Source organism: Trichosurus vulpecula, chromosome 7 (genome assembly GCF_011100635.1).
Source record: "Trichosurus vulpecula isolate mTriVul1 chromosome 7, mTriVul1.pri, whole genome shotgun sequence".
In the NCBI taxonomy this organism is placed as follows: domain Eukaryota; kingdom Metazoa; phylum Chordata; class Mammalia; order Diprotodontia; family Phalangeridae; genus Trichosurus; species Trichosurus vulpecula.
Genome location: NC_050579.1, coordinates 264,142,139 through 264,154,715, shown reverse-complemented (window position 1 = coordinate 264,154,715; position 12,577 = coordinate 264,142,139). Strand labels below are relative to the sequence as shown.

Here is a 12,577-nt window from a genome sequence, read left to right as displayed (position 1 = left end):
CTCCTTCACTTGCTCAAATAAACTTAGCTTTCTAGATTTCTTTTAACTCTTATGTTTGTATTTCAAAGCTCTTATTTATCTACTAATCAGTAATAGAAAAATTCTCCCCTTCAGAGCCATATCAGGAGTAGAAGATTTCTCTCTTCCTCAAACCTATCACTTAGCTTCCAGGGAAGAAAACATTTCTTCACCCTCAGCTATATCCACATTGGTCTGACTAGTGACAGAAGGCTAACTGTAACATTCCCATCAACAGAAGGCCTTGGACTTCCCCCAACCTCATCTGTACTGGCCAAGGATAAAAGACAGAGGTCTTCCACAGTACTTTTAGCCCCCAGCCAGGTGAGTGGAACTAAGAAAAGGGGATGAAGTAAAGATCTGCCAGTGACCAGCCCGAGAGGGAACTGGGTTCCAGTGATGGAGTTTGCAGTGCGGTTAACATTTTTTTCTGAACAGCATGCTTCCAAGGAAATCTCATTTAGTTCCATAATGTTTTTTTCTTGAAAACAATTAGACTTAAACTCTAAGGTTGTTCCTGGGTTTTATTTTTGCCTCTGCTGTAGAGTTAATGTAGATCTGCATGGAAAGGGAGATGAGATTTTGGTGTTCCCAGGAAGGGTATAGAATTTCTGGTGGTGTGGGATACAAGATCAGGGTGAGATTTGAGTCTCACCAAAGGGATATAGGTCATTGACTTGTAATTTATAATTTTCGTATTTCGTGAAGTGGTGAGGAGGGAATAACTCTAGTAGAGTTGATATCCTTCCACTCTTCATGAAAAAAAGACAAGGCTTGCTGCAGTGATTATATATTCACATTGTAGATGAAGAACTCAAAACTGGTGATTCTTTTTATCTGGTAAATTTAATTTACTTTTAAAGTAGGACCTTTCTGCCTCCCTTCACCTATAAAGATCTGTAGTAGTTGTAAAGCAATCTCATCCCATCCAACTTGTGGAAAATCCACCAAGCAGACAAGTGGACTCAGTTTTTGTATATTTTTAACCTCCATTTCTCTCTTGAGGCTTCCCCTCTCTCTTTTACCTTCTCCTTTATTTTGTTTGTGGGCAGCTAGGGTGGCACAGTAGATAGTGCCAGGGCCTCAAGTCAGGCAGATTTTATCTTCCTGAGTTCAGATCTAGCCTCAGACACTTATTAGTTGTATGACCGTGGACAAGTCACTTAACTTTGCCTCATTTTCCTCATTCTGTAAAATGAGCTGAAAAAGGAAATGGCGAGGTACTCCAGTATCTTTACCAAGAAAACTCCAAATGGGGTCACAAAGCGTCAGACACAAGTGAAAATGACTGACTTATTTTGTCTGTCTCATTTCTTTCCTTGGAATTCCATCATTTGTTCTTGACTCTCTTCAGACGTGAAATCTGCTTCCTTCAGCAGCTTCTTGGAAGTGGGAAAGGAAGTTTGTACTGAAAAATTGAAAGCCCACTTTCCCCCACCCTGACATCCTTTTCCTATTTCCTTCTTTAGTTTTCTGCCTTTTTATAGTAAAGGCTGTATTGTCATAAGGACAAACCACCCAGGGTAAAGGTTAGGGAGGAATTCTGCGTGAGAGTGTAGGCTTTTTTTGTGAACTTGTGAAAGAATCTGAGTGGCTAAAAGAGCAAGTGTCAGTGCTAAGTGATGCTGGCTTAAAAACTGAGGTGTTAATTTGAGGATTTGATTGAAGAGATTTGAGATTACATTCCTGCCATTGATGTAGTCTCAATTTGGAGTATTTCTGTCTCATCTGGCATGTAGAAGGGGCGGTCCTATAATGACTGACTCCCAGCTGACTTCATTTGCTAAGACAGCTGTTTCTTGGAGGAAAATTTTGGCTATTAAAGTCCCATGATGTGGCCCATAATCAGGAACAGACCACAGGAGCACAGCTCATGGGATTGGTTGCCTGTATTCCAGTGTTGCTTCAGGAAGCATGGATTTCCTGAACATACTATATTTGGACTCCAGAAGCCATGGAGGAATGGAATTTAGGGTGCTCACTCCACATGGGGGAGCTATGGCCCTAATGCTAGGATGAGAGCAAATCCAGCCCATGAAAAACAAAGTTTCCATCCTAGCATTTATACTCAACTTTTGACCACTGTTCAATCTGAATTATCTTGGAAAAGATAAGTATTTCCTCTCAAACATAGATCTGGGGAGTATGGTTAAATGTGAGTTTGTGGTTTGCAAGTCCTATGTGAGTCAGTGGTGTGATGTGGTAACTAAAAAGCTAATAGGATCTTGAGCAGCATTAAGAGACAGGGAAGTGCTAGTCTTGCTGGCTGGCTCTGCCTTGGTCAGACCACATCTGGAGTATTGTGTTCAGTTTTCAGTACCACAATTTAAGGATATTGATCATCTGGAGAGTGTTCAGAGAAGAGCAGTCAGAATGGTGAAAGACTATGAAGATACATTGAAAGAATTAAGATTGTTTGGCCTGGACAGTTGAGGACTTGAAAGAAACAGGATTGCTTTCTTCAAGAATGTGAAGGGTTATTGTGCAAGATAGAATAAGGCCAAAGAAGGCAGAACCAGGGAAAAAAATTGCAAAGAGACAGATTTAGGCTTGACGTCAGGAAAGATTGTCCAATATGAAAAGTCCAAAAGTACAGTGGGCTTCCTCAGGAGATAGTGGTGTCTCCCTCCTTTGAGGTCTTTACAGAGATGCTCATGACCACTTGTGGAATTCCTCTCAGTACAGTCTGTGGTTAGACAGCCCCAGCGGTCCTTTCCAACTATGAAATTTTTTAATTCTTTGATTTTTTTGACTGGAAGTAGATGACAAATAGACTGATGAGCATAACTCGGCATGGTTTTCTCCTGTGCTTTTGCTGTATTTGGTCTCCAGGGGCTATAGAGGCAGGTAATGCAGGAGGCTAATTCTTTCTAAAGGTGGAGCCTTAGTGCTACAGCCATAGCACATCCAACTACAGAAAAATACAGCAGGTCTCTATGCCTGCGCTTTGAACCATTAGTCATGTGATTTATCCTGAATAAGTTGGCATCTTTACTTTTGCGTGTCCGAGGTTTAGTGATTTTCTCACCTTTGCTTAGATCTAGGAGGACTTGTTTTCCCTTCACATAGACTGGATCAAACAGGCATTAGAGCATAACCCCTAGGTACCAGAGATTGTACCTGTGGGGAGGGAGGAGGAAGCTGAGGCTAATCCTATAATCTGATTATTTTCCCTTGTCACTTACCTTGCTATTTCCTTTTAAGTGAATACTTGATTTGCTTTTTGGCTCCTTCCTGGTTTGTTTATAGTGATCCTGTGCTGAATGGGGGCTCAAACCATGATTTACATTATTAAAATTACCAAATTCCATCACTGGATCCAAGGTAGCTAGGGGTCTCAAGAGTTTGAAAGAGTGGGGGGTTCACTTTCACAGTTATAAAGCAGATAACATAATGTTCATGGATTTTTAGACGTTTGGAGTTAAACCAAGTATATTTATTTGTACTGGCCTTCAATCCCTTGGAAATTTTTTGGAGTCTGCTGCATTCGTGGTACTTATACCACTAACCTCACTACCCAGAAATGAGTCAGTTATTTACATTGATAACTGTGCTTGCTTGCTTGCTACATGTAGGGTTTGGGTTTTTTTTTGGGGGGGGGGGCGGGTATCATTTTTAAACTTAAGGATTTGGCAGTAATTTGACAATAGATTTTTAGGGAAAACTCCGGCAAATAGATTCAAATCACCGTTGTACTACTGTTTTTAAAGTGTTATCAAATATCTAATGAAAGAGTTGTTAGACTCTTGGAAGTCTTATTGTAAATTAGTATTGTAAGTTAGACTACTTGGAAGTCTTATTGTAAATCTTACTAAAAAAAAGTGACATTGTCAAACTTTCTTTGTACTGTGCAAATTTGAACACTGGTAAATAACTATATTGACTCAGTTGTTTGAAAAGTAGCTGTTAGTGGTGAGGTTAGACCTTCATCAAAGACTGTTGATTTGAGGGATACTCACTGAATATAAAGATGAAGGTATTTTAAAGATATAATACCATTCTGATCTTTGGGAGAATATAAGTTCTGAGCAAATACAAAGTATAGGAAGGAAGACCAGTCTGTTACAGCATTAGTTGAGCTGCTTGAAACTGATACATTCTCAGAAATTAGTGGCCACCTTCTTCTGTTATCCCATGTACATATACTACTCAGCAATGATTGTTGAATGAGTTTAAGGCTCTCCTGGTAAGAACAGAATGAACCGATAAAAATGTAAAGGGCTTACTGGGGGGAGAGATGCTTTATTCAGTAGCCGTACAGTGTCGGGGTTAGTTTGGGGGGCAGATTGTTGTATCATTATGATAGACTCAACGTTGAAAACATTATTTTTCAGGAGGATATCCCAACATCAGGAGTGCAACACACTGAGTCCTGACCAGGATATACCTGGAAGGTAATGCAGGATTTGGAGGGGAGGAATTCAAAGAAACCTAGGAAATTAATGGAAAACCTTAGGGGACCTACCTTTGTCTTGCATGCCTTATTATGCTGTAACAGTATTAGTTAGAATAATTAGCTCATTGTAAGCCTATGGGGCAAAATAATGGTCCCTAAGTCCATTTGCTTCCTTCCTATTCAGATTTAGGGAGTTTAAATGAAAAGTTCTGATTTCGTCTCAGAGTAACCACTTGGGAAAATTTCTCTCACCTAAGCTGATCCTGACCACCACCTCTTAGAATCCTTTTTGAAAGCTTACCTCAAGTGCCATTGTCTTCCAAAAGCCTTTCCTGATTCCGCACGGTTGTGACAAGTGCCGTCTGTTCCAAAATTTATCTTGAACGAATTCCTGTGTATTCCTATATATGAATGCATTGTCTCCCTTCCCTAGATCGTAGGGTCTCAAGATCAGGGGCTCTTTCACCTTTGTCTTTGAATCCTCAGTGCCCTGCACAGTCCCTGGCACAGAGGAGGTACTCAGTAAGTACTTGTTGATTAATAGCCATGCTCCTTGAACATACAGTCTCTTGCGGCTATGGAGCTCAAATATTTGCAGAGGCTGGACAGTGACTTTGATGGTGCTAAGAATAAATATGGCAGCTCAATGAAGTTTCTTAATACTATCCCATAAAATGGGAGGAGAGAGGTCCTGATTCAGAGAGCAGTGATGAAAACGGGCAATACTTGTAGAAAGCTTGGATCTTGGTAGACAGAAGAGAGATCAAGGGAGTGAGCTGAGTAGGTGAAATTAGCAATACGTATATGCAGAAGGTGCCCTTCAGGTATGCAGAGCGGATATGGTCAGAAACTACAGTAATGGAGAGTGTAGGCAAAAGCTAAAAAATTGGTTCATGCACATTACAAGGTTTTTCGTCAGGGAGACTAACTCAGATCTATTAGATCATGCTGAAAAAAAAAGTTGGATCTAGCCTGCTGGATAATGGACCAGTGGGTGGAGACCTCCTCCCAAAACACTGTAAAGAGACTTGGAACCAGAGGCGAGGGCACATTACTTTGGGAACATCACTAACACGGTGTGGCCAAAAAGGCCAGGACAAGATGGTCGTTGCTGGGGAAATTCATAGAGAATCCAGCCCCAGCATAGATTTTCCAGAAGCTGAAATTTACCGTACTAGCTTCCAGAAAGGTGGATGGAGTTGGAGGCTACTCTGGCTACGAAAAACTTAGTTTCTACCTCACTAATTTTTCCTGGGTCCGTTCTAACTTTCTTCCTTATAGCAGTGACAGTGAGGATTGAAAATGCAGTGCTCTGCTCTAATGAATGGTGTTTAATGCACATACTTCCTATTAAAAAAAAATGTGACAGAAATATTTGTCTTTGATAATAAAGTTGACAGTTAAAAAAATTAAAATTTTTAAACTTCATATTATAATTTTCAAAAAGAAATATAAGTGGTCTTTAAGGACTTGTTCATATAAACCATTGTTCTGTTTTATAGATCCAAGAAAACACTTTATAAAACACTTTATGATAACACTAGCTTAGGTGATTTGGGAGCCTCAGTTATGTACCATCAGAGCATTGGGTATCAAAGCCTATTGCTGCTTAATGGTGGAGGACTCCCTGACAATTAAATTCAGCATCCTGTCTCAATTATAATTCTTTTTTTGAAGCTGGCTACCACTGATAAGTTCTGAGAGTATGGTTTGTAAAATGAGAATAAAAATGGCACCTAGCTCATAGGATTGTTGAAAGAATCAAATGAGATAACATGTGGGAGCATGCCCATGTAGGCTATGGGTTTATTCCCATGGGAGACTTGAATTGATATCTCTGGCATCTCACCCACCCTGTAGGGGAGATGCTAGGTGGTACTCGAGTTCAAATCCAGCTTCATACTCTTACTGGCTGTGAGACCCTGGGCAAGTCACCTAACCTATGTCTGCCTCAGTTTCCTCATCTGTAAAATGAGGGTCATTATGGGACCTACTTTTAAAGATACTTGTGAGGATAAGATGATATAATGTTTGTAAAGGGCTTAGCAAACCTTAAAGAGCTATAGGAATGCTGACTATTATCATTCCTACCTTGAGGGGAATATATATATACATATATATATATATATATATATATATATATATATATGTAAATAAAATAGGTGTAAAGTTTAACCTGCATTATTAACATTTTCTTGATCACGTTCTTGAATGTATTTCGATCAACAAAACAGTAAACCAAGCCCTGGTTTTTAGCTTTTGCTGATTTCTGAGGTGTGACTACTCACTTTGACAGTTTAACTGTAGGCTCTCCCAAGCCTGTGTGAGCTTGCTTCAACACGCCCCTGGGCTAACTTACACCCCAAGGCTTGGTTTCCTTCCTGCCAAATGCCAGTTAGTACCAAAGATGATCAGAAATTTAAATAGTGAATAAACTAATTCATCTGAGCAGATAATAAATGGAAATCAAATAAATTACACAGATTAGAATATACCAGACGATGTGCATGATGAGTGAGGCCTCTTCCTGGGAGAGAAATAACTCAGTGGTGAAGTAGGGGAAAAGAAGGAATCTCTGATCTCGCCCAAGAGGAAATTCCCCCAAATCTCTAGAAAAGCAAGCTAGAAATCATGTTAGAAAAACATGTTAAAGAGCTGGCTCTTCTATAAAACCTGCTTTTCCTTAAGTCTTTTCTCTCTTTCACCCCAAAGAGAACAGATGGAAGCATGTGTCCTCTCTCAAAGAAGGAAAAAAGTCCCTCTCCCCCCAAGCTCTCGTTCCATTTCTGCCCCTCCCTTCTGCAACAACAATTCGCCATCCTACACACCAAATAATAATTAACTCTATCGTTCTGGCAAGTACTAACAAGCAGCCTGAGTTTGATTATCAGTGCTTGACAACTATCCTTGCTTGCGTTACTATTCAGAAAAGACCAAAGTAGACCCTGGACATTAAAAATAATAGAAGTGTGATGGTGATCTATGTGACACACAGGAACCTGGACAGTATATTAAACAAGTGCAGTTGAGAGTCTCAGACTTCCCCTGAATAATATGCCATCAACAGGAGTAAATGTTATAAAATTAGACTTAAGTTATTGTTATTATTATTATTCTTAGGCTTCGATTTTCATTGGAAGATTAGTGGTGAAAAATAGCTGTAGAATGAAGGCAGTCTGTAAGAAATTATATAGGCCAGGAAGGGAGTGGGAGGAGGAAGATCCCAGGGGTACTCAAGCTTAGCTCTTTAGAGGGTAGAGGGTACCCTGCTATTGAGACTGGCGGGAGTTGGAATTCCAAAATGAAGTCTTGTGCTGAACCATAAAGTTCATAAATAACAATGAAAGGTACAAGAAGCAAGCCCTCCAAGAAGATTGTGGACATTTAGACTATGAGAGAACTTTGGAGCTGTAATGGAATATATTCCACTGGCTGAGGATAATGATGACAACTCCTCAATATAAGGGGTATGTTTAAAGGTGCCCCTGATTCTTACTCTTTACCTGGAAAGCACGAGTACCAGAAATCTTTGGAGTTAGTGTGTCTAGACTTGGGGATAGAAATAACATCCTAAAAGCAATAAAACATTTCATCTAGTATACACAGGCCGATCCAGTAAGGAACCACAAAGCTTCCAAGGTAGCCAGAGTGATATGAGAAAAAGTATTTTTCAGAGTATGGCTTCCCTAACAGAATTTATTTTAAGTTTTTATTGTTGCTCATATTTTCTCAATGCTATCCTTCTTACTCCCTTGTAATAGAAAAAATAATTCTTTAAGCAGAACCAGTAAACAAATTGACTGGATCTGTATACCACATACCATATCTTTAGTCCTCCACCTCTTTTCTGAGAGGAGGATTTGTTTCATCTTCAGTTCACCAGGACTGATATAAGTAATTACAATTAAGCAGCATTCAATGGCCTTTTAGGGTTTTGTGTAGCACCTGAGGGTACTGTTGCACACATACACGTACACACATCCAATCAGTGTATTCCCAAGATAAATCTACCCTATGTACAGTGTTTTCTTTGAGCACAAGTTTTCTCATGAGCCCCCACTGATGGGCTAAATTTTACTAGTAAGGAGACACAAGCAGTTCCTAGCTAAGTATTCTCTTCCCATATCCTCATTTAGACATTGTTATTTTGCACGACTGTCCAAATTTAAACACAGGTCTTCAGAATGCAAATCCAGTGCTCTTTCCCTTTAAATCCTTTTGTACATGGTGTGCTTAGAAGGACTTTGTTTTATGGTTATTTCGAGCTAGTCATTTCCTGGTCTGTCTTATATAAATGCTAGTTATTTGATTTGTGGCATCAGTGTCTGTTAATAAAGGGTGTCCAGAGGGGTGGGGGTTAAAATATGATTTGCTTAATGAGAATTATAAGAAGACTTCCACTGAACCCAAGGTGTAGCTAGGGTAGGAAAGGTTACACACATTTCATTTTTATATTTTTAAAATTTTCCTTTTTATTTAATATCATGTAATTATGCTTTTCTTTCTAACTAGAGAAAATTTCTTAAAGGCCATACATGTATCCTTTTAAAATTACAAAATCATGAAACTTAAAGAGATAGAATGGAGCCTGAACTATAATTCCATTCAATTCAATAAACATTGATTAAATACTTGCTATGTGTAAATTCTTAGGATATAAAGGTAAAAATGGCAGCTGTGTCTTATGCAGTTTATAGTCTAAAGGACTAGGGGAAGAATGCAAATAACTATGATACAAAAGAGAATGAGATAAATGCAAAGGAGACTTTCTAGGTAGAAAAGTGCTATAAGAAACTGAAAAGAAGGCAAGATTCTTCTCATCTCAGAAGGAAGTGAAAGAGAGAGCACCTAAATTGGGCTGTAAGGAAGAGAGAGATTTCAGTAAATGGAAATGGAAAATGGTATAAACCGAGATAATGGGGTAGAAGACAATTCAAGAACGATCTCATTTGGCTGAAACATAAAATAAATGAGAAAGACCAGGATAAGGAGTGGGGTGTTAATTGTCAGTTTGGTGGGCCCCTCAATCAATTTAATGAAATTATACGGTGTAAACCTTTGTCTGAATAGTTTCTCCCTTGGAGGCAGGTGTCAGCCCTGTCCCCTTATTGAGAAGACTGAAGGAACCCCTCTCCCTCTGGTGGGCTCTTATTCTTGTAGATATGACTCCGCTCACCCTATAAAAACAACCTGTGGAGACAGGGTTGAGTTTTCTTGTTGCAGGCTTTCCCTCCCTTGGGTTTCCAGGCCGGAGTTCTTCAAGGTGAGAGGGAAGAATTTCTACCAGGAGCAAAAATGATGGGAGGAACACATGGAAAGCCCAAATGGGAATCTTTTAGACCTCTAGTTCCTAAATACTTTCTTTTGATTTTCTGTTTTCTTTTCTTAGAATAAGTCAGAGTTTGGAATTCCCCAGAATGGAATTTCTCATCCTTGGAAATTATCTCCTGGATAATCCTGAGTTTGAAAGTTCCCAAGTTTAAGAGTTCTTCAGGCACCAATCTCATAAAAATAATATTTCCTCTACATTGTGCCCCCCCGAAGAAGGAAGAGGACTCCCACTAGTTGCTGGAACCACCCAGTGGAGGCGAGCAGTACTTCAGTCAGACTAGGTTATTAGAAAGTGTAGTGAGCACAAAAGCCAGGCACCATGTCATGCTATGGGAGGTACGGAGGAGAAACCAAAGTATATGTTGGCAACCTGGAAACTGGTGCTGGCAAAGGAGAGTTAGAAAGAGCCTTTAGTTATTACGGTCCCTTAAGAACCGTGTGGATTGCCAGAAATCCTCCAGGATTTGCCTTTGTGGAGTTTGAAGATCCAAGAGATGCAGAAGACGCAGTCCAAGGACTAGATGGAAAGGTGATTTGTGGTTCCCGTGTAAGAGTCGAGTTGTCAACAGGCCTGCCTCGAAGATCTCGTTATGACAGACCGCCTGCACGCTGCCCATTCGATCCTAATGACCGATGTTATGAGTGTGGGGAGAAAGGTCATTATGCTTATGATTGTCACCGCTACAGCCGGCGAAGGAGAAGCAGGTCACGATCTAGATCTCACTCAAGATCCCGAGGAAGGAGATATTCTCGTTCCCGAAGCAGGAGCCGTGGAAGGAGGTCACGATCTGCATCTCCTCGAAGACCAAGATCCGCCTCTCTGCGTAGATCTAGATCTGCTTCAATCCAGTCTCGATCGGGTTCTTTAAAAAGATCTCGATCATCCCGTTCAAGATCCCGATCCAGATCTCCGTCAAGACCTAGAAGCAGCCAATCAAAGTCCAGATCACCATCTCCAAAGAGAAGCCACTCCCCTTCTGGAAGTCCTCGCAGGAGTGCAAGTCCTGAAAGAATGGACTAAAGTGGAAGAAAAAAATTGCCTTTTAGGAAAGAAGTTATTTTGTTTACTTTATTATAAGAGATTTTGTGATGTCTGTTCATTGTAACCTAGAAGGGTATTTGAATCATCTAATAATCAGAATGGATCTGGATATTTTAAGAGTTCTGTAAACCTGCATCAACAAAGTAGTATTTTACATACACACACAAAAATATGTATCCTTTGATCTGAAGATGTGGGGAATTTCTTGTTGACTCATTAATAATAAAATTGTATTTCTAACTAGAGTTCTGATTTGTGATCACTACTGTTAACATGTAGCTTGGGCAAGTCTCAAGCCTAGAGACCTTGTTAGACCTGTTGTTGAGTAGCTAGATGTGACTAGAAGGTGATAAAAATGGTCACATTTGGTGCATTAATGAGATGTTTCATACATTGAAAACCTGTCTTTTCATACTATATAAATTTGGAAGTAGTTGTTTTAGAGAGTTAAAAGAACCTTAATTTTTCATAATTGCCTGTCATCTGTATCAGAATCTTAAATTCTAAGTACAATGTTAAATGCCCCTTGAAATTATCACCAAGGAACTATGATTTGTTAAACTAAGTTGGCATGACAATTTTAGAACAAAGTAAATTTGGGGTAATGTTGAAGAGTCTGAAAAATAATACACAACAGCAGAAGTCTGAATTCTAGACAGTTGTATTATGTAGCACCCAGTGTTTATACAAGCAGAGCATTATTAGGTAGGTGTTCATCAGGTGAAATGGTACTAGGAAGTGTTGAAAAAGTCACCATTTGCCCAGGACTGCAATTATTTTTTTTAAGTAATATTTATTTTAGTATTGAGTTAAAGTTTTTAAAGTCAGCCAAAAATAAGTATATTTTAAGACTTGATTGGATCGAGGACTAAGATAAGTGTAAACCATCTTTGCAAAATGGTTCTTTTTCCAGTTTAGGCACTGTTTTCATCTCTACATCAATTCTTGTACTTTATCCCTTCCCACCAAAAAGGGAGATTTTGGAAAGCCAGTGCAAAGTATTTAAATATATATTATTGATTATAAACAAACTAAAATATTTTTCATACATCTGATTTGTCTCTTGAATCACTTCACGAACTTAGATTTTTCATAGAATCCAGTAATATTCCCCAAAATATGTATTATCAGAATATTCTCTCACTAAAAGGCATAAGTGATTTCTTTATTTGAAAATATTTGTTTGCCAGTTCTAGTTTTGGTACATAAAGCTCAACTTTTGAGGGCCAATGATTTTCCAGTCTACCCGATAGTGATATCTGCCATAAGTTTAAAATAGGTAGCAAGTCAATAATTTAAGTTTCCTAGTTAAGTTTTTGAATGCTTTGACATACCCAAGAACTTTTTTTTTAATATGCTAAAGTTATTTAAATAAACATTTTTGTTTGAAGGTTTGAATATTGAAGGAGTGCTATAGAAGCCACTTTAAGTTGTACTGGTTGATCTGTTGCTTTTTATCAGCTTCTGTAGTATATTAAAGCAAATAGGCTCTAAAATAAATATGCAGAGATTAAAAAGCCACAAAAAAGGAAGTGACCCCTGCAGCTGGAGGATTTGGAATGGCTTAAGTGGGTGCACAGGAGATCGTAAGTCCTGTGAGTTACATAGAGAGTGCAGGTCCAAGGTGCATGGGGCATATTTGTTCAGCTGTCCCCAAAGTACCTTTAAGAGAATCTAATGGGCTATTTGATTACTTTATGTTTCTTCCATTGCTTGTGGGCTCCTGTGAGTTCTTTGCATCTTAAACATTTTCTGTGGTGAGTGAAATAAAGGCTTCTTTCTACCCAGTA

The 12,577-nt window shown here is 39.1% G+C and overlaps 1 protein-coding gene across 8 annotated transcripts in view; it reads left to right on the top strand.

The window, feature by feature from the left end:
• The window catches only part of LOC118858055 (serine/arginine-rich splicing factor 7-like), an 18,658-nt gene extending 6,081 nt beyond the window's left edge, over window positions 1-12,577 (top strand). For 6 of the 8 annotated variants that reach the window (XM_036768489.1, XM_036768488.1, XM_036768486.1 and 3 more), the window contains 3 exons: window positions 257-342; window positions 4,353-4,412; window positions 9,804-12,577. In XM_036768489.1, the coding sequence (XP_036624384.1) occupies window positions 10,065-10,766 (702 nt within the window). In that variant the 5' untranslated portion in view covers window positions 257-342; window positions 4,353-4,412; window positions 9,804-10,064 and the 3' untranslated portion in view covers window positions 10,767-12,577. The remainder of the gene's footprint in view (window positions 1-256; window positions 343-4,352; window positions 4,413-9,803) is intronic. The other 2 variants (XM_036768490.1, XM_036768491.1) reach the window with 1 other exon arrangement.